General features: G+C 39.0%; 2 protein-coding genes across 2 annotated transcripts; both read left to right on the top strand.

Moving 5' to 3' along the window:
• Positions 1 to 277: 277 nt before the first annotated feature.
• LOC306753237 (hepatic and glial cell adhesion molecule-like) lies at positions 278 to 7,594 on the top strand (the record flags this gene model as incomplete). Its single annotated transcript, XM_079237103.1, is given in 8 exon segments — positions 278 to 305; positions 308 to 403; positions 2,145 to 2,486; positions 5,381 to 5,662; positions 6,191 to 6,284; positions 6,420 to 6,484; positions 6,567 to 6,640; positions 7,445 to 7,594. Coding segments are annotated over 8 exon segments (1,131 nt in total).
• A 4,787-nt stretch (positions 7,595 to 12,381) lies between these two features.
• Positions 12,382 to 19,928, top strand: LOC306733202 (transmembrane protein 120A-A-like; the record flags this gene model as incomplete). The annotated part of the gene is made up of 12 exons (XM_079214408.1): positions 12,382 to 12,459; positions 13,535 to 13,653; positions 14,052 to 14,183; positions 14,386 to 14,445; positions 14,529 to 14,624; positions 14,765 to 14,854; positions 17,231 to 17,296; positions 17,454 to 17,515; positions 17,925 to 18,017; positions 18,716 to 18,780; positions 19,008 to 19,076; positions 19,571 to 19,928. The coding sequence occupies 12 exons, from the start codon at positions 12,382 to 12,384 to the stop codon at positions 19,682 to 19,684; spliced, it is 1,044 nt and encodes a 347-aa protein (XP_079070534.1). The 3' UTR covers positions 19,685 to 19,928.
• Between the last annotated feature and the right edge of the window lie 1,627 nt (positions 19,929 to 21,555).

Here is a 21,555-nt window from a genome sequence, read left to right as displayed (position 1 = left end):
CCAGCTTCACCACTGGTGAGGCTGAAAGAAGAGCAAAATCAAGTGTGCTTCAATGGCAATGATACACTCATATAGAAAAGGTGATGAACACTGACTATTGTTCTGTTCATTACATATCAGTCATCGTTGCATTAATACATTAAGCAAACGAAACGGACATCCAGACACACACACTTTTGTCCTGCATCTACATTGGCGTTTGAGAACAACATGTACTCAGTCCCAGAAGAGCGTGAATGAATGACTGTGTTCTCTGTCCTGCTCAGAGTCGCAGATCATGCTGGTTGTCAGGGAGGAAAACAGAGCTTGAGACCCAAGATGAAGGCAGAGAAGGAGGCTCCTTCAAATGCTCAAATAATTTCACAGATTGTAATGCTCATGTGTCTCGGTTCCTTCAATTCAGGTATGTCACATTTTCTACTTTAGGATTTGCTTAAGGCTTGCCTAGCAATGATCACTTGCATTTTGGAAAGTTTGTCATAGTTTGCGTTGTAGCAAATAAGAAACAGCTGAATACTGAAGTCTGCTTTTTTATTGTAGTTTTTTAGTTTTTTTTTGTTGGTGTAAAAAATGTCAAATATAAGCAGATATAATTTTAGTAATGCAGTGTGAATCAACACCAACTTGCTGGATGAAACGATCAGAGGGTCCTTCTTATGCAATTTAACATTCAAATTATGTATTACTACTGTTCTTTCACAATATCAGGTGGATTCCTGAAGAAAATACCAAAAACAGGAGCAAACTGGATTTGGTTTTTAAAGTTTCATATTTATTATGAATATAAATGAAACATGTAGAGGGTTTGACGTAATATGTTTTGACCAGAGGTTTGTGGTTATTTTTGCAGTGCAATGCATAATATTGTATCATCTTAAATGTCAGTTAAATTGACGACTTTCTGAAACTGAAAACTGATCATTGTGGACATCACAAAGGTAGTATTTGTTGTTTGGGCTATTGGGTTGCATTAAACTGTGTGGGTGTTTTTACATTCTTGAGCCCACCCTTTGTAAGTAATACAGCAATTGTGCCTTCAGGCTGAACCAGTGTTTTCAGACATTCAGTAACTTTCAGCTGTGGCTGTGTCTCATCACTGCCCTGCTATTGTTGTGACTAGCAGCAGAGTCACTGAGTTGTTCTGTTTCTGCAAAGCTAGCATGGCATCTGGACTATTCCCAGTGTTCTTTTCATGAACTGCCAAGAAGGAAATTTGAACAAACAATCCCCACTTTTGTTGGCTCATGCGGGCCCATCCCAACAACTGACAGCTGTTCCCATGGTAATGTAGATCCGCCATTTAAACTGGATTCAGTATACAGCAGAGATGGGGCGTGATGCCCACACGAGCGTTCGGCTAACCACTGTATCGCTCACTGTAGTTGAAAAATACATCAACAATAAAACCGACATGTAGAGTGATAGATTGTTTCCATCTTGCTTGTGTGCAAGAACTGTTGAATGTTCATAAAGCTATTGCTTTCCAATAGATTCCCTAAAAATTACATTCAAATTCGATGATTGCACTGTACACAATGTACTTAGGTCCATCTAACATTCAGTGTCAATGCAGGAAGATGTGGACCCTTTATGTAGCAAGGCAGAATGCAAGAGGTCTAGGTGCTGGGCGGGTGTGTAACTCATCTGAACTTATAGCAGGAGATCAAACTTGCATCACACTGAGGACCGACAATTTATGTTTTGTTCTTTTTTACCATGTGCAGATATTACATAAATTAATTATTTTTTTAACGTAAAAAATGCAGAGGTTTGTTTACCTCATGTGTTTGAGAAACTAAACTTTGGCAATGAAATTACTTGAGGTTGAATATTGTATAACTGAACAGGCCACATAGTTTCTGCAGATGTATGATTCTCAGCAACATGATCTAAAGTTGACTATGTCAAATTGTAAATAGTTGTTGATATAACAGCTGTACACATCTCAGACAACTGTGGTTGGTAAATTACACTTGATGTCACTTCGTCTATTGTGAAATAACAATAAAATGACTATAAATAATGATTTATATACATATTAATAGGACTTGGACACATAAACACCTAGAAAATATAAATATATTAATTTCCTTTAAGCTGGACTGTAAATAATCAATTATTGACCTCTCTTTGTTTGTCTGCAGGTGGGGCACTGGCAGTGAATATGACCATCCCCAACACTCTCATTAGAGGTACCGTAGGGGGGGAGGCCCTGCTGTCTGTCAGCTATAGTAGCGTCAGCCTTGACCTGCCGGTCATCAAGTGGCAGCTCAAGAGAGAAAAGTCTGTCACTGTTGTCCAGTCGATTGGAACTGACATCATTGGGACCCTGAGGCCTGAGTATCGTGACCGCATCCTGGTATTTGAAAATGGGACTCTGCTTCTCCACAACCTCAGACTATCTGACGACGGAACTTATGACGTGGAGATCTCCATCACAGATGACACCTTTACAGGAGAGGGCAGCATCACGCTCACTGTGGATGGTTAGAAAACAAGCTCTATTGTGTGATTTGTGAAATTAATGTAACGGTAAAATCACACCAATTTCTTTTTAGTGAGAACCAGAAAACATACTTCTGTCTTTGACGAAGACTCAAGTCCAATTTAAGTCCCAGTTGAGTCAAGTATGGATGATGGCAGCTTCCAGAGATGCGTGCCTCTTAAAGTTCTGCCGTCCCGCGGGCGTCTTTTCCTGTACATTCTAGTGTACACTGTACCCCCTATTTATAGTTTGGTACGAGTATGTTTCTGGAAACCTACGATTCTTGTGATTCCAGCTGTGTAACCCGTTTCAAGATCAGACCACCACATCAGCTACAAACGAGACTTTTGTCAGACAACAACAAACAAACAAACGATAGCAAAATCCAGGCAACTCACCGATGACGCCTCATATTGATCCATAAATCCATAACATTTCAACAAAAACGGCGTTGTTACGTCGTAAAGGTCCAATAAAAATAAATCCCATAAAAGATTTAGTCCAAAACACGTGATTACATCCATAAATATCCACCAACTGGCGTTGCATCATTTCATATCAGCTGGAAGATATGAAAGAAAAACGGAAAAAAGCACGTTTGCATGAGAGCACAGCTACAAACTCGGCACCACTTGAACCACTAGGAGCTTCATGTCCTGACTGACAGGCTACATTACCCAACCAGAAGCCACGTTGAAGTTCAGGCTCAGCCTCTATTTTCTTACATGGCTCAAGCCTGTCACGTCGTACAGCTCAGATGACAGGCGTTTCGTACAGCCAATGAAATTGCCTAAAAAACGGGACTAAACAAGAGGGGGTGGAGATGATCCCAACAGGCTTCAGCTTCACCAGAACAGACTCCTGCTCATAGATCCATAAATTAGCATAAACATTTTCTCTGTGTCAGCAATAATGGTAGTACATATGAATAGTACCTCTATAAGTTTGCAAGACTATAAGCCTTTTTAATAGGTATATAGTGTATATATCAGGAATATTTTCAGTCTCAAAATGAAAAAACGCCTAGACATTTCATTAGAAAAACATGTGTAAAATATTCATTTTCTGTCTGCTTTTTACTTAGACTAGATAAGGCTTCAGGCTATTGTTCCATTGTGTTTTCCAGTCCATAAGTCCCATTTATAGTCATCTACAGGCATCTATTTACAAAGAAATGTTCAGGCGGAAATAAAAACCTTATACTTTAGTGTGTTCAAACTCATATAACTCAGTGTGAGCAGCACTTAAAGTGATTCTGACTATTGAGGGAAAAAGCTTCAGATTGTTACCTTTCAAAATAGACCAAGACCAAACTCCACATAGTTCAAGTACAGCTTCCAATTTACTTTGGGTATACCTGGATAGGCGTTTTTCGTCAAATTTTACAGGAATGTTAAGAGGTTAATGCCTTTCTCCTGAAAGTAAGACCCCAGATTACCTGGATGGATACTAAGTACTACATAATCACCATTTCGCCTTTGCTGAGTGTGAGTAAAGAGGGTAAGGACAAGTTTAGCTAAGACAGGATGCAGGGGAAAGCTGCAAAGTCAACATTGACTTTGTTTCAAATGGGACAATCTTGTGTTTATTTTGGAGCGCATCCATTAACAACAATAAAAGGTTCTAGGCAACAATAGCCGTTATGTGAGCAGCAGCACTAGCTGGCAGTACAGTAAGACTGAGGTGACCACAGTGATTTTGTGGAGGAGTGCAGACCTATCCTAACCAATAAGACTAGAGGGCCAGGGGAACTCAGACATTTTTAAATTTTGTATGAGTAAACTGATTAGAGGTTTTTTTACCGTGTGTACTGTCAGTAGTTATGGTAGAAAATGTAGTGCTGGTCCATTAACCTCCCTAAAGACACCTTATATCCTAATCCCCCCTTGTATTAGCTCATGCTCACCTCTAACCTCTCCAACTGCATTGTATGGTAGAAGAGAGGCATCCGTCCTGCTCACATAGAGGCCTGTGTGAAGGTCACCTGTATACTGAAGAAGAGTAGGAGGAAGTAACAATGTTGCACAAGAGACAATCGGTGTCAGGGAGAACTATTTCCTCCTACTCGACTGCTGAAAAAATGCAATCCTCAAGATTCCATGGCTCTTAAGAGCCATCTACAATACACTAATGTGCAATGTTTCTATAAGTCAACATTTTGAAAATGATATTACCCTTAAAGGAACAGTATGTAGCATTTAGATTGGCATACATGTTCACCTGAAAGGAAGAACTGTTGTGTTTTCAGGGCAATGAGGACAGATGTTCAAGCTAAACCTCATCAAGCGGTCATGTGTCATGGCATGTTAACAAAGAGGCTACTTACAAGAAATAAATAGTGAAAATGAGTGCAAACTTATACTGTAACAAACTCAGACACATACTCACAAATATTGATATTAAATCATTAAATAATGGTGAAAGGTAAAAAAATATGTTACCTAACATATACTGTAAAAACGCACACAGAGACATTGAATCAAAAATGAAAATACTTAAGTGCAATGTGATAATAATATGCAATGCTGTAAATAAACAATGTGATAATATTCATAATGGATCACCCTGAAAAGTACTTCTTTAAAGACAACAACTATAATAGATACTATGAGAAAGGTATAATGTTGGTATAAAAAGCCATAGTATAGTATAAATATCCCGACATAGAAACTAAATGTAGAAACAAGTTGACAAGTTATTGAAAGGGGGGGGGAGGGTCAATTTCCTTGTAAGGCCCGGAATAAAAGTTGGCCTGAGGGTGCTAAGCCAAAAAGTTTCCCATTTTAAGAGACGCTTGAGTCTATCAGCACACCTTGCATTTGACAGCATGTTTCCTGTTCTTTTGTGTCTATTTACATATTGAAAACTATTCAATCTACTGTTGCATTTATCCAGAGTCGATTTCCAGGCCCTATATCCACATGGAAGCTTCATCAGTACTGGAGCGCAGCGAAAACGTCATCCTCAACTGCTCCCATGAAAATGGAACCAGGACTGCATACAGGTGGTTCAAAGGTGGGAAGCCACTGACCAACGTGACGAGGTTCATCTTGTCACCTGACCAGAAGCTCTTGACCATTACACGGGTGTTGATGGTAGATGATGACATCTACAGCTGCACAGTGGAGAATCCTGTGGGCAATATGACAAGCCTGCCAATCAGACTGACTGTCTACAGTAAGTGATACTAGACAACAAGTGTTAAACACATCATGCTTGACACAGTGGAAAGCATGAAGCAAACATTTTGAAGTGTTACTGGAAGCCAATGTATCCAACAGTTAATTGTATTTCATGTTTGCATATTTTATCAACAATGTTATGCTGTCTGAAAGTCAAAATGATGGTTATCATTACATAAACAGAGAGGAAAAGTCATTGTATCCCCAAAGTCTGGGGACCATGAATCAAATAGATGTTGACATATTTAACAGGAGGGGATCACCAAAGGGATTCAGTCTATAGGCACCCTGGATATCTGTGCAAGATTTCATGAAAATATTTCCAAAGGTTGTATAGATATTTTAATCTGGACGAAAGTGGTGGACCGGCCATCCCTGGATCTATGCCACTAGCATGTTTAAAAGTAGCTTAATTCTCTGATTTTGTCAATATATAGTCAACAATAATATTCTGTAAAATATTTTTTGTATGTTTCCGTATTCTGTTTGTTTTCTGAAACTGTAATTTTGCATATCCTACCAGGAAGAAGTTCCCTCTATATCATCCTTTCCACTGGGGGCATATTCCTCCTCATCACTTTGGTGACAGTATGTGCATGCTGGACGCCTTCCAAAAAGTAGGAATTGCTAACAAGCTTTTAAATCAACCCTAAATTGCACAAGACAAATTTTAAGAAAGACAAGTCTGGAGTGCAAATAAACAAACATTATCACATAACATTAAAGCATTGAAACCCTTTTGTCTTTGTTAGGCGAAGACATCCAGCGCTTTCAAGCGCTTATGACCACTTTGATCGCTCACCAATCAATCAAACAGGTAGAGTATAGTTATACTGAATAGATTCTGAAATTAGGCGATGTGTGTAAATGACAGTCCAATGTTTTATGCTTTGCCACAGCTGATGTGCTTCCAAAAAGGACAGAGCATAATGGAGTACATGCTGTAACTTCACTTTACATCCTGCAGCAAAAGGTATCTCTCTTATAATCACTATGATCGTATCACATTCTGTGACTCAAAGACTGCAAGACACAACACTACACTCAACACTATTGAAAAAAAGACTGTAATATACTGAATTTAACTTATAACGTAAATTAGATTACAATCGCCTGATTTTGGAGTATACGGTTGACTGGACCAAGGAGTTCTAGCTGCTGTGTACATTAAAACGCAAGGATTCAAGAGCCATTTGAGCATTTATTGGGTGAGGGATGGAGGTGGAATGGATGTGTTTTTCTTTTTCTTGAACAATAAACAGACATAAATCAGTATATTGCCTTTCATACCATAACAGAATTGTACTTTTCTTGATTCTTGTTGTTCTGAGTTTGTACTCATGGTGGAATTGCACTTATTGTAAATCGCTTTGGATAAAAGCGTCAGCTAAATGAAATGTAAATAAGGACGGAAAGTACATAAATTAGCTTGCCCCATTAATGCATCATCTTTAGGAATAATTTCTTCATCAGGGTTTATAACAAACACCACTAAATACTGGATCTTAAAAAATACAAACCTCAAAATATGTTTACCTGGTTTACTGGATTCAAATGTATCTGAAAGGAAGGTATTCACACCAAAACCATAAATCATGATATATAAGGAAGTCAGATACACATATGAAATAAGGGTGTGGAGCATAGACATCACTCAAATATAAGTAAAACAAATTTCCAGGACTATACCCAATTGACTGTTGCTGATGAGGGATTATTAAAACTGGATAATTGTTTGCAGAGAATGGATTGGGGCTGAAGTTGTCCTGTTTTGCAGGATCCCTCAACGGATGACTCATCCAGCAACAGTATTGGATCTCCTTCTGAACTTGACAACCCTCCGTGCTACACCAGTTGCCCCAACTACACCGAATCTCTGTCCCAGTCTAATGGGTCCCCTGCCCGCTCGTCCCACAGGTATACCTGAAAGCCCATCAGCCTAAACACTCTACACGCAGGTGGGAGGTCAGTCCTACTGTATGCTGCTCATGACACTGGGTGGCAACATTCTGCACATCGGCCCGGAGTTCGGGAATGATTGCTTTCAGGACCTGAGGTTTTACAATAACGTAATTACTGCCTGTTGATATGATTTAATTAAAGTAAACTGTAATTTAAATATAGGTTGCTTTTAAAGTTAGAAGAACAGCCTTTAGAGTACTATAAAGGCAGTGGGACATCAGACAAATTGAAGTCTCTTTGGGATTACCACTAACCACCATTGTTGTTGTTGTTGGCAGAGGTGTCAAGTAACGAAGTACAAATGCTTCATTACCTTACTTAAGTAGAAATTTTGGGTATCTATACTTTACTGGAGTATTTATTTTTTAGACGACTTTTTACTTCTACGCCTTACATTTTCACGCAAATATCTGTACTTTCTACTCCCTACATTTTAAAAATAGCCTCGTTACTATTTCATTTTGGTTTGTTTTCATTCCGGCTTGTCATCGTTCAAAAACACACACAAAACCTCTCCGCCCCGTTACCCACAGATACGTGCGCGCGCACACAGGTGAGCGCTGAGCACACAGCAGCGGACAGAGAGCGTCGAAAAATATGTCGCGTGAAAAGCAGACCGCTATATCTGCGTTTTAAACGCTACCAGGGTGAAGATGCAACAGCAGCTCTCCTGTGAGGAGCAACCGGAGTTCTCCTCGCACCGGAGCAGCTCTCCTGCTCCAGGTGAAACGAGACAAAGTTCTCGTGTCTTCTACCAACAATGAGCTGCTGGCTTCACATATTACAAAAGTACAAAGTACACGGATATAAAACTAAGTCATTAATAATTACATGGACAAATGCCTGTACTTTCGGGTAAATGGTTACGGTACGTCGTTAACAGGTTACGCTTGCACATGCGCGATTTGACGCGACGCAGTGAGCTCCGTGAGCTCGTCTTTTCCTGCTGTTGCGTTTCTCAAAATAAAAAAACAGATCTAATCTCAATATTGAGCATGAATTGAGAGAGGCCGTATCAAATCTACAACTCCGTTTATAACATATGTGTAGAGGAAAGCAGGTGACTGCAGCCACTAATACTGATACAACGTGATGGCTCACATATCTGCACTCATTCTGTTTTGTTTGGCAAACATTTTTTATAGCTTATTGTTTTCCACAATGAGCTATTCAGTAGTAACTAAATATGAGTAATTTTTTGCACAGATAGAACTTACATAAAACATTGTCTGATGGGGCAATCTGATTTACTTGAAAGTGATTGCAATTTTCTTTATTCTGTTATTTATAAAAGCACAGATGAGTCACACAATTATGTTATTTACAGAAAAAGTTTGAGAACCACAGCTTTAAGTGTTTGTGTCGGAGTCGCCGTCGCCGCCTATTTTGCACTATTACAATACTTATAGGCAACTAGTTATCATGTCTTCCGCTCCATGAAACGCATGTTAATGCTCAGTAGTACACATATGGTACTTTAATGTATTTGCATTGTTATACAATGTGATCATTTTAAATGAGCATACATGCAGCTGAAACGGGTAGCGTAGTGCATCCCACATTTTTCAACAGAACATTTTAAAACATTATAGTCATTATGGCCTTTATAAAAATGATTGTTTTGGGGGGAGGTGGGGTAGTGCACTATAGGCCCCTGAAACGCAGCTTAAGAGCTTGTCCTTAATGGAAAAAAAACATTCCCCTTACATTTCTTTTACTTTTATACTTTTAAGTAGTTTTTAAACCAGTACTTTTACACTTTTTCTTAAGTAAAAAGCTTGAGTTGATACTTCAACTTTTACAGAAGTATTTTTAAACCCTAGTATCTATACTTCTACTTGAGTAATAAATATGAATACTTTTGACACCTCTGGTTGTTGGTTACTGGAACTACAAAATCAAACATTTTGGAACGGGCGCGGAGTCTGCATGAAGCTGAGGTGGGGTAAGAATGATGCAACTATACATTGATAATGATACTGGTCTTATGCTCAATTCAAAATCATTACCAAACAACATGGGGTTTGTTTTTTAGGATTAAGAAATTACAGATTAGGGGGTTTTAAGGAAGGAAATCATCCTCAGAAATGTTACTTTATTACTCTTTTACAGTGTTATGTGTGATATTGTCTCTTGTGTTGATGGAATAAAATTAAGCTGTTACCTTGTGACATTTTGTGAAATAATGTAAATTACAATTGTAGTTGTATTTGATGATTTAATATCATTTTTAGAGGGCAGACAGAGAAAAGCCCAGTTGATGGAGGGTATTTCAATTTTATACTTAAATAAAATGTGAAACATTTATTAGGTGTCTTGTAATATTTCCTCTGTGCTCTTTGAGTCTTTATGTAACGTTTTTCAAACCCCCGGACATGCAACTAGTCAGCATTTTGTTTCTTTACACCATGAACATAAATGTAAAAACAATAATTTGTGTTTCATGTGGAGTTATGTGTTGTAACTGTGAAACATTTATGAGAAACAGCATGTTTAATAAGAAGGCTTTAGAGGTGTGTGAACGGAGCCAGGCTCTCTCTTTCCGCTTGCTTCCAGTGTCTAAATTCAGCTTGGCTAATTATGTCTTGACTCCAGCTCCATACTTACAGAAATAGTGAAAACATTTGGGAAATGAGTTTATTGATACCAATCTCATGTATGTACAGTAAATGTGTTGATGGAGCCAGCAACCACTTAGCATTGCATGAAGACTGGAAATAGGGGGACACAGTCCAAGAGAGTAAAATCTGCCTTCCAGCACCTCCGGTGGTCACTATTTAGCATGCTTGTCTATTTAATCCATGCAAAAAATAAAGTGAAAGCAACGACTGTTTTACTGCTGGCTCCAGTTTAGCAGACAGATGTGAGAAGTGATAGCAGTATAAATCTTCTCAAAAGGATAAACTCTTTGCTATTGATCTCACAAAGGAAATAGAATGTATGTATTTGCACTATATCATTTTTTCTGGAGGCCTGGAAGTACGTGCTTAAATGTAAACCCAACGTGAGACCAAACACAGGGTTTCTACAGCAGCTGTCTGACTAGGAGCTTCACACCATGGGAACAAAAGTGGCAGACATCTCTGGACCAACAAAAGATGATGTAAAAGGTAGAGGCTGTGTATTTGGTACAGATAATCTATAAATAAACCCTTATGATGTAAGGTAATATTAGCTCAAAATAAAAGACAGAAGATTAGACAGTGATACCTAGTGTGTGTTTTTTTTCTTAACTTTTGTAAACGACTTTTCTTGTTTTGTGTTCATAAACAATGCTATTTATGGTTAAATCTATGGATAGCTGCAGTTAAGTCCTTGCATGGCTCTGCTAGAAGTGCTTAAAATATTGGGTAAAGGTTCCCCCTCTAGAGTTACACAACATCAGCTCTAAAAATACTGCCCACATGTCAATAAAAGAGAAATATATTGCGCTGAAATTAACCTTGCAAGGGAGAGAGAACCGATTATACAACCCATGTCACTGAAATGGCTTGTTTCCATAATGGAGTGCTGCAATCAGGGTCCGAGTTCGGAGTTACATGACTAAACTCTGCAAATAAAACGGGGTTTCCCATATAAGAGAAAATATTTCTGCATTCAAGGCAGCATGTTTTGAAATCACACAAGCCGGTGTTCAAAGGTCTTGGCAGTGATTGGCTGGAATGAGGAACCAAAATCTTAGAGCTCACCAACGTGCCATCTTATTGGACCAACAAGTTGCAAATATGCACGTACACGTGCACGCTGCATGCAGGAATGGCTGTGGAGTTTTGGAAAGGGTGTTATCGTTAGCCATGACAAAACCGGACATTTTTACGTGGCCTTAAAAAATAAAAGCACAAAAATGATATTTAAAATGTTTTTTGTAGAGTAAACCTGTTATATATATATATATATATATATATATATATATATATATATATATATATATATATATATATATATATTTAATCCTTCTCATATATATATGAGAAGGATTTAAAGCATTCTTTACGCTTAATTTATATACTGCTGTGTGGTTTATTAATCCAGTCATTCCCAAAGACTGGGTTGGGACCCACAAGTCGGTCAAAGGATATTTTATTCGGGTGGCCAAAAATATTTGCAGAATTTCTACAATAGTCTTTTATTCAACATTTACATCTGCAGTACACGTTTTGAGCCATACGAGGGACCCTGTGTGTACATTTTGTTCTGTTAATGGCAACCTACCTAATACATTGGGTTGCAATGGTTGGTCTTGTTTTGTTTAAAGGTTTCCCAGACAAAGAAATTGGATCATGATGTACTTGTTGATAGTATTTCGTATAAATAATCTGAATTTCTAAAGTAACTAATAACACATTGTTTAAAGTAAATCTAGTGGAGTTAAAAGCACAATATTACCCTCTAAATTGTAGTGGAGTAGAGAAGTAGCAGAACATAAAATAACTTGATTAAAGTACAAGTACTTAAATGTAAATGTTACCTTCCACTGCTGCCAACAACAACTTTCACGCGTTTAAAACACAAGTAAGCTAAAAGAACAGTCTCCTAAAATAGTAACATACATATTTCCCAGGAAACATAATGAAGAAGTACAGTAATCAAAAGTGCTCCAACTGTGGACACATCTCAGGCTTTTATCGTGAAGTGCACCACCGGAACCACACTTCTTCGTTGGTTTTGACACTGACAGCAGCACAACTGTCGCACAGCGGAGGTTGAACGTAACCCATAAACAAGAGGGTTTTTCTAGCGACAGAGTGGAAGATGTTGTTCAGTCCAACGGGTTACACTGAATGCTTACGCGAATGGGAGGATTTAGAGAAGAACTACCAACAGATTCAGGTGGGTCAAACAGCGGCGACACTTGCCTCGGCTACACTCACGGGAGGGCGCCCTGCCGCGGGGAGGCAAACAGTGGCGGTGGGGTCGGTGGGTGGCGATCAGCTGAGCGGATTACAAAAAAAAAAAAGGCAGTTTCAATTAAAGTAGGCTTAGATTACTATGTGGTGAACTGCTTCCGATGGTACATTGTTGTTCCGCTAGTAAGCCACCAAAGAACATTTAAAGTACATAATGCTACTGGTATACTTATACAACTCCACCAACGTTACATTTCAGAGGGCGATAATGTACTTTTTGTACTCCACCTGTAACGTTCACTGGCCTTTATTCGGGTCCAGCCCTCCACATGATCACTATGACCATACAGCTAAATGTGCAACAGCTGTCATTGAAAGTCACATGCTTAGTGGAAAAACAATGAGCCTTTTCCTTCTTCTTTTTTTAATCACATTGTAGATATGCATTCAAATTCAACAAGTTACATTATATTATGATATAATTACATAAATTGTTGGATTTAGCTTAAAGCCCTTGACCAGGATACAGAAGTGTTTTCTTTAGCACCATGTATTCTAGCTGATGTTCACAACAATAAGCCTTTTTCTATGAATATAACAAAAACAGTCCTACCATTTATAATTAACACACCCTGATAGGATTACATCAGTGGGGAGATTTAATTAGTGTTGTCACTATCATGAAAAATATCAATAGAATTAAAGACAAACAATAACAACAAAAGATGATCAAGCTGCATCCTTATCATGGTGCATTGATCATATTCACTCATGTGGGGCTGTTATAAGAACAGGAATGAGAAAGTAATTAAGTTTTGTTGATTTCCAAAAGGCTTTTTATTGGATTAAAATTAAATAAATAAATTAAAAACATTCTGGTATTTTGCACGTTACCCCGATAACAATTCTGACTTCTTTATGTGACAACCCGTTTCAAAACAGTATTTTAAATATAAATGTACTGTCATCAACGGCCTCTCTATTTTGCAGATCTTTTAAATAAATACAAAAATTGAAACAATACACAACTTTGTATTTCTGTTTTTTCCACCTCCCAGGACACCCATCGTTTATACAAACAGAAACTCGAGGAAGTGACGAAACTGCAGGACAGCTGCTCTGGTGCCATAGCACGTCAGAGGAAGAAACTGAAAGAGCTCACTGCCTCACTAGAAGAGTTGGTATTGATCAGCGATTCATTAAAAGTGGATGAATTTCAATTTCCGGGTCCATCGCATTATGATGCCATGGGGCCCAGAAAGACTTTTCCATTGACTTACATTGTCTGTAACTCAGCGGATTATTGTTTTGTGGTGAATCAACTTGCCAGTAAGAAAATGTAATTAAAGTGGTGTTAATTTGTGCAGATTGTTTTGCTGAACATAACTTGTGAGTACCATAAATCGTGTGTTTGCCACAGAGTTTATTTTCGGCAATTGTTTTTTCTTTTCCGATTACTCTGGTACACTGCCCACTGTATCAAGTGCAAACCAAAATGTAACAATGGATCGTGATTTTGTATGCAAGTCTGTGCTGTGTTACAACCATGTCATAATGTTTTTCTTCCACTTTTAGATGCAAAGCAATTCATCCAACAGCCAAATTGAATACAGAGGACATGGAAGCCATCGCTGAAATGGCAAACTCCATCAAAGATAGAACAGATGCTTTCTCTGAAATGGAAGGTTTTCTGCCAAAGAAGAACGGGTATGATTTTTGTCATGTGATTTACTGCGTTTACTTGAATGACAGGACATTCATGTTACTTGTCAGTATTTTTTTCTCTCCGGCAGAATCATTCATAGTAGTGGTAGTTAGTAGCAGCTAATGAAGAAACATTGAATTGGAATATATTCAAAATATTTAGGACGTCTTGCACTGTGATTGACTGGCATCTATTCCTGTTTAGGTTATACCTCAATCTTGTTTTAGGAAACGTCAATGTAACACTCCTCAACAAACAGTCAAAGTAAGTCCTGCTCACGTTCGTCTTCTTACAACCCTAAAAAATATGTTATGTCATGTCATCACATTATCATCTCATCATTTCAGATTTGCCTACAAAGAGGAATACGAGAAATTTAAACTGGTCTTTACGGTCCTCCTCTTCGTGTTCTCCTTCACGTGCCGCGTTTTGTTTAGCTCCAGGTAAGATTTCTATTTGCAGAACATTACAGCAGGACAGTTTGTGAGTTAAGTCTTCACAAATGGATGAATGAGTTTGTTAAATGACTTCCTGTTATGTGTGGCTTTGGTTATTTAACTTCTTTATGTGCCTTTTGTTTCAGAACCCTAGATGCCCTGTTTAACTTCCTGTTGGTGTGGTACTACTGCACACTCACCATCCGGGAGAGCGTCCTCATCAGCAATGGCTCAAGGTCTGCGACAAATTTACTCTTCCCAGTTTTAATTATAATAACTAGAAAAGTGTCAGCAACACCCACGGCTGTAATGTTGAATAAATAGAAACTACAATTGTCACCTTGTCCCGACCGCAAAAGGTATGTGTTACAATCCGGCTCAGACTGTAACATGGATGGGAAACCAGACGAGTTAAAAGTGATAAATGGACATTTAAAAAAACACCACAACTTAAAACAAATAAGCTGCAGTGTCGAACAGAGAGCAGTCAGCCAGGCAAAGGGAGAAAACCCTCCATCTTCAGGTGTTTTTATAGCAGCCCCTTGCTCAGGTGTGGCTCATCAGCTGATTAACTTTTGCCTGAAAGACAACACAAAGGAAACAGGACCCCCAGCGGAAATGAAGGGGTCGTCACACCCCCTCCATAGAAACAGTGTTCCCACCAAGAATACTGACTTCAATGCGAACTACATAGATTTCATATTTACAGATTTTTTTAGTGCATCTTCCAGTCCGCCAATCATTTTCCACACTGCCACCCAGCAACTCCAACATGTGGAGAACCATCTAATAGTGAGCGCTGAGAAGGAAGGTCAGAGAGATTACACTGCAATATGAAATGGCACAGAATTGAACATCGAGGTTTCTCAGGAGCGCCAGTTCATGCATCGAGATACAGGAACGAGTGGTGAACAATCAGAACTGGAATTTCCATAATTACCAGCCAATAGACAGAACTACCATAAGCGCCAATCCGAAGTAGCATCCAGAAGGTTCCTTTGACATAACGGCTCCCTAGCCAACCAAGTCGTCCACAGACGCACAGCACAAAGAGGCAGCCCAACTACAACACAGCTCACACCAACCAAGCCATGAACTGTAGCGTTTATGGTCACAGTAACAGTTCACCACATCCCTTCTTTAACTACCAACTTGCGTACCATGTGAACCATTGCATACTGTGCAACAGGAGTCTTCCGGTTCTCAAGGTTAACACCTGCAAGGTAACTCGGTCCAACAATCTGGTTTTAACATCCCAGCTCATTTGCCTCATTGGTTCAAATCTACGGCATGCGATTGGCTAAAAGTCCCACAGGGGCGGAGTCTCTCTTTGGCGCAGGTTTGGAAAATGGCTCCATAACATTCATGTTTTCCGGTACCTGAAGTCCTCACTCCGCCCTCCTGTGTTTACTAACAAAATATTTGACCTAGAAGGAATTGTTATTCAGTTCTATATGTTACAACTGATGAGAATCTTACTACAGCTTACAGTCATCCTCCCACAGACCCTCTTCACCTTTGCTGGCTGAAAATGCAAATCGAATCCCCCCACTGTGCCTGATAAGAACAGTAGGGAGATTCCCCAGACCACAGGTGGTCCAGTTCCCTTTGTTCTTAAAACCAAATGTTCCTTTGTAAAACCCTCAACCACTGTCTGTGTGTAAATGACCTCTGCACTCTCCAGTACAGAGTCCATGTGACCCTCAGCTAACCAGTGACTCTGTGACCTGATAAACAATAATTCATCTTAACCCTTTAAGACCTAGCCCTAACCCTAATAACCCTAACCCTAACCCCTAATCCTATTTATTGTTTGAGGTGTGTTTAGAGGTTGTACATCGGGATTATATATTATTGTAGCCCTGATTTTTATGTTTAATTTGATACCTAACATGTTTGTTTTTTTGGGGGGGAGGGATTTATACCATGATTTCTTTCTTGATTTTCTTGATATAAAAGGGTCCCCCAATTGGGGGACGCTAGGGCTTAACAGGCGACGCATTGCAATGTACACATGGACATCATTACACAGTAATAAAAATGACCTTAATATGCATACAATTACAAATCCTTCACAATAATATCCCTTATTAATTATCATATTTCATGCATTGTAATTTACACATAAACAATTCATTTTACATAGATGTGCAAGTCCAAATGTGACAAACTAAGCTTAAAAAACACTACAGTCTTTATAGCAGCCACCAGCTCAGGTGTGGCTCATTAATGAACAGCCTGAAAGACAAAACACAAAGCAAACAGGACCCCTAGTGGAAGGGAGGGGTTGTCACAATCGGTCATGTGTTTCACCCACGTAACAGATGCTCACTGTGTAACACTTGTGGACTGTTTAATGCTTCTTCTGATCACAAACCGTCAGCCCTGCTGTGTGTTTACTTCCTTTTCACCAAATAATCTTATAACAGCTAGCTCTCCTCCGAAAAGCATAAGGAGACGCCATCCATGAATGAGCACAAATTATGTCGGCTCATGGGTCCAGCGGTATGCAAGACTAGCCGTTGACAGACACTACTTGAAGCATAACATCCTGCTGGTCTGGCAGTTCTACGTACAGTCCTGTTCAGTTTCAGTCCTCCATGTTGTTTCAGGATCAAAGGTTGGTGGGTTTTCCATCACTACGTGTCAACCTTCCAGTCAGGAGTCATGCTAACCTGGTGAGTTATGTTTTTTGAGGACGGGCTTTACGATCTCAGCATACCTGCATGAAATTATATAATATAATGATATATTGACTTTTATGACTTTCAACCTAATAAAGGTCATAAAGGTTTGGGTTTGTGCTCCATCCTAACCAATTGTGTTTGTTGGCAGGCCTGACGGCGCTCTCTACCAGATGTTTAGGAATCAGTTCCTAACATACTGTCTATACCAAAGTAAGAGAATTAAACTGTGTCATTTTTTTATTTATTTTTTCAAACCCTTGATACAAAATAACCTCTTTGTATAAAGAGGGCATTTTATCCCCTAAAAGCCTGAAAGACCATTCAGAATGATAGAGTCGTCCTCCCAGACATCTGACGTTTGAACAGTGTAAGTGCACAAGGCACCAAAGGACAAGAAAGCTACGACCAGTTTAAAAAGGAAAGCAGATGTTCTCTGAATATTCTTCCTTATATTGAAACATTCCCAGTGTCTGGTCAAGTTTGTGGTATCAAGTGTGGACAGTCCTCCACATGAATCTGTCTGTTTCTCTGAGACAAATTACACACAGTATTCTGTATTTATAAGTGATATATTGGCCGACAACTTCCTTTTTTGTTCTCCGTTCTGTTTGCAATGTAGGCTTTGTCCAGTTCCTCCAGTACTACTACCAGAGTGGCTGTTTGTACAGACTCAGAGCTCTGGGAGAAAAACATAACATGGATATTACAGTCGGTGAGTGCACTCTAAACCGCTGTCGGACATTAGTTTGTTGAATGGCTGAAATAATTCAAGGAGAAGAGGCCCACAGGTTCCAGCTCTGAAATGTGACACAGACATCCTCAGATGATGAATCCTAACGACCTTGGTGATTCCCTGACTTTTCATCAAGCGTCACCAACAGGTTCACATTTGTGGTTTTAAGTGAAATATCACCCAAAATGTGTTTCAGATGTCCCCCTCAGGATGAATTGAAATAACTTTGTGATATACTGACTTTTCATTTATTACCATCATCGGGTCAAGATTTTAATTAGTCCAATACTTTGGTTTATTCACCAAATACCTGAAAAAATAACTTGTGATTAGCGCTAATCTAAGATGGTTAACATGGTAAACTGTGTGCCAAGTATAGCCTCGCGGAGCCGGCAGCATGGCCGTAGACGCTTGTTCAACTGTACAATGTTTCGCTCACTCCACATGTTCGTCACCATTGTTTTTATTTATTTCAAAGGGATCCCCGTCAAAAAATTGAATTATGTGTATATGTAATATCGTAAGTTTATTGGATGTCAATGATCTTAATGATAATAATGATTTAAATTCTCAAGTATCTACTTCACATATGGGTCATGATCACCCTCTATTGATAATGATAGATATGATTCATATTAGGTCAGTGACTCTCTCCTCTCCTCTGCTGGTGTTTTCAGAGGGTTTCCAGTCCTGGATGTGGAGAGGATTGACCTTCCTACTTCCTTTCTTGTTCTTTGGTCATGTGAGTAGCTTCTCTCTTAGTAGTGCTAATTACACATAGGGCTCATTAATCAGCATTTTATAATCAAAACATAAGTAGATATTAATCATTGCTTGTTCTGAAGATTGCAAAAAAATATGTGGGAAAATCTCAGTTTAGAAATGCCAAACTAGAAACTATGGACTTTTCTTACTCCAATGTTGGCTTTTGAAAGTGTTCATGACTGTTGACTGTTCCTCCTCCTCCAGTTCTTGCAGCTCTACAACAGCATAACACTGTTCCAGATGTTTCAGCTCCCGGAGTGTAAAGAGTGGCAGGTTTGTACACCGGAGAGCTTTGACGTTCTCTCGTTTATTTACTTGCAAAACTGTCATACCAGTTCTTCATATATCATATCATATCATATATATATATCATATATATAGTTCAGTCATATATCTCATTTGTGTCAGTAGTGGAAGAATCGCTCCCCCAGCTCCTTTTTTAATCACATGCACTTATGACCAACTTAACAAAAACACACAACCTGCATTTAAAAGTAAAAAATAATTCTGGCTTGTATTTTCTGCCTACCGTTTCTTATATTTCCACTATTCCTTAACATCAGGACCAGTAACAAGCACCTAGCTTTTATTTAGACTCAGTGGAGACTGAACAACTTCTGGTATAAATCCCGTATACAGATATGAATACAGATATTTTGGTGAAATAAACAAATACAGATAGTTGCTTTTATAACACCATATATTTTTTAAATAAAAAAAAAATGGTCTGCCTCTGAGTTTCTCTTTTTTTTATTGCTGTGGTGTAGGTTGTGATGTGCGGCTGCTCTTACATGGTGCTCTTCATGGGAAACGTCTTCACCACACTGGAAGTGGTTTACCAGAAGTACATGAACAACCAGGACAAGTCCAAGAGCTTTTAAGGAAGAGAACAACCAAAATAAAATCCGGTTTGTGGAACGTGCAAAGTTGCCATTGTCTCAAATATTCTCTTTAGAGCTCTTAATCGATGGTGTGATTGTTGTCCTTGTGGTCCATTTACATGTACTGCTACTTTTAGCAATATCCTTTTTAATTAATTTTTGTGTGAATGAGCAATCTGTTTTACGAGTAGGTCATAGACATTATCCTATTGACCTGTCAATAAAATACACCGTAAGGATGTTTCAGCAGGATTCTCTGTTTTAGAATTATACACCTCCGATGAAGAAATGTTACTGAATATGCAAATAACTAAGTTATCCTGATCACTTGGGGAAATCTATAGTTTGTTTCTCAGCAGCTGCACCGTATTTTAGCCTTTCAGAAAGTGCCAATAAAACACTCTAAACCCCAATGTGTTTTTGTTTTTACTGCCACTATTTAAGGTTACAAGATCTTCTAATCCACATTTGTAATAATATAATGTGCCTTTAGTATAGCCTCATCCTAACTCACTGAGGTTAGACCATAGCTATATCGTGCGACTCACGGTACGAATCCAACGTGTTTTACTCTAACTTATTAAATGCGGCCCCCGAATTACTTTCATCAAGAATGTTTTAATTTTTTCACCATGGAGGCCTGTGAGAAAAACTATATTGTCTTTACGGATTCAAGGAAACACCAAGGGATTAGTGTAGTATTCCCTAAAGCCTGGCCTAAAACAAAAGTCTGGTGTTTTTATCAACGTTTACACAGGTTTACACAGGCTACTTGTTGCATTAAGTGATCGTGGACAAAATCTACAATCCTTGTTCCATCAAAAAAAAAATTGGAAAACTGTATTATTTATATTATTTAAACTGTTTATTATTGCATTACATCAAAATGACCACAAGGTGGAGACATTGAATCTCATTAGCTGACAGTGAACACAAACCGGGTTCTGCTGTTAATGTAAACACACACTAAGTACACAGTCTTTATTTTTGGACAAACATCACACTTTTCTTTATCTAAGGTCACGTTTTTAAGTATTCAGTGACAGAATCTCCTGAGGGTGATCACAGTCCGCCATCTGGTGCTGCGGGAAGATGCTCTGAGGAAGATGAGGAGGTGTTGAACGGTAGTACTTATTGTTCGCATGCCAACACGATCAATCATCAATTTCACTAAGTGAATATTACTAATCAGTGAGTGGTTCTGCTGTTGTTTGGACAAAGCAATTAGAAGGCCTCAGTGGGAAGGCTGGACTTACGGCTGAAGGGCCGTATCTAGAGTCAGTACCCCCCCTCTTTAATGTCAATCTGGCCTCTTTTCTTACTACTCGTAAACATGTTTATAGTTCGTAAGAAGGTTTGTGGTCCCACTGTGGTGGCAGAACCCCTTGGGGTTTCTGTGGTTGAGAGGGATTATGAAACATGAGTGACTAATTGTAACGTTTAGTGGCCTGACATTACCAGCTGCGACAGCGATGCTGGTTATGTTTTTACCTTTTAATAAGTCAGAGTGTGTGTGTGTCATCATGACAGAATGTGGTCCTGGAAAAGACTACTGTTTATAAGTCTAGCCCTGGACAGATTGTGTCACCATGATAACACCTTTACAGTAGAGATCAAAATGAAGGTCGATGTCGAAGATGGGTGTGTCCGGGAGAAGGCGTCGGCAGTAGCGTGGTGTGGAAGTGGGGAAGGGGCCATTGGCCCTCCTGCACTTTACAGCCCTGATCCAAATTGCCGTAACGGCTGGTGTGATCCAATCGCTAGATGGTCTCTATTGTCCCATGTCTCGAGTCATTGTGGCCAATACGCTTGTTATTTCATTCGTCTTCTTTGCTTTTTGTGATTGGGATCTATGTGGGTTTTTTGCATGT

This window comes from Taurulus bubalis (genome assembly GCF_910589615.1).
Source record: "Taurulus bubalis genome assembly, chromosome: 2".
In the NCBI taxonomy this organism is placed as follows: Eukaryota; Metazoa; Chordata; class Actinopteri; order Perciformes; family Cottidae; genus Taurulus; species Taurulus bubalis.
The sequence above is the reverse complement of the archived record's forward strand: the minus strand, read 5'-3'. Positions and strand labels throughout refer to the sequence as shown.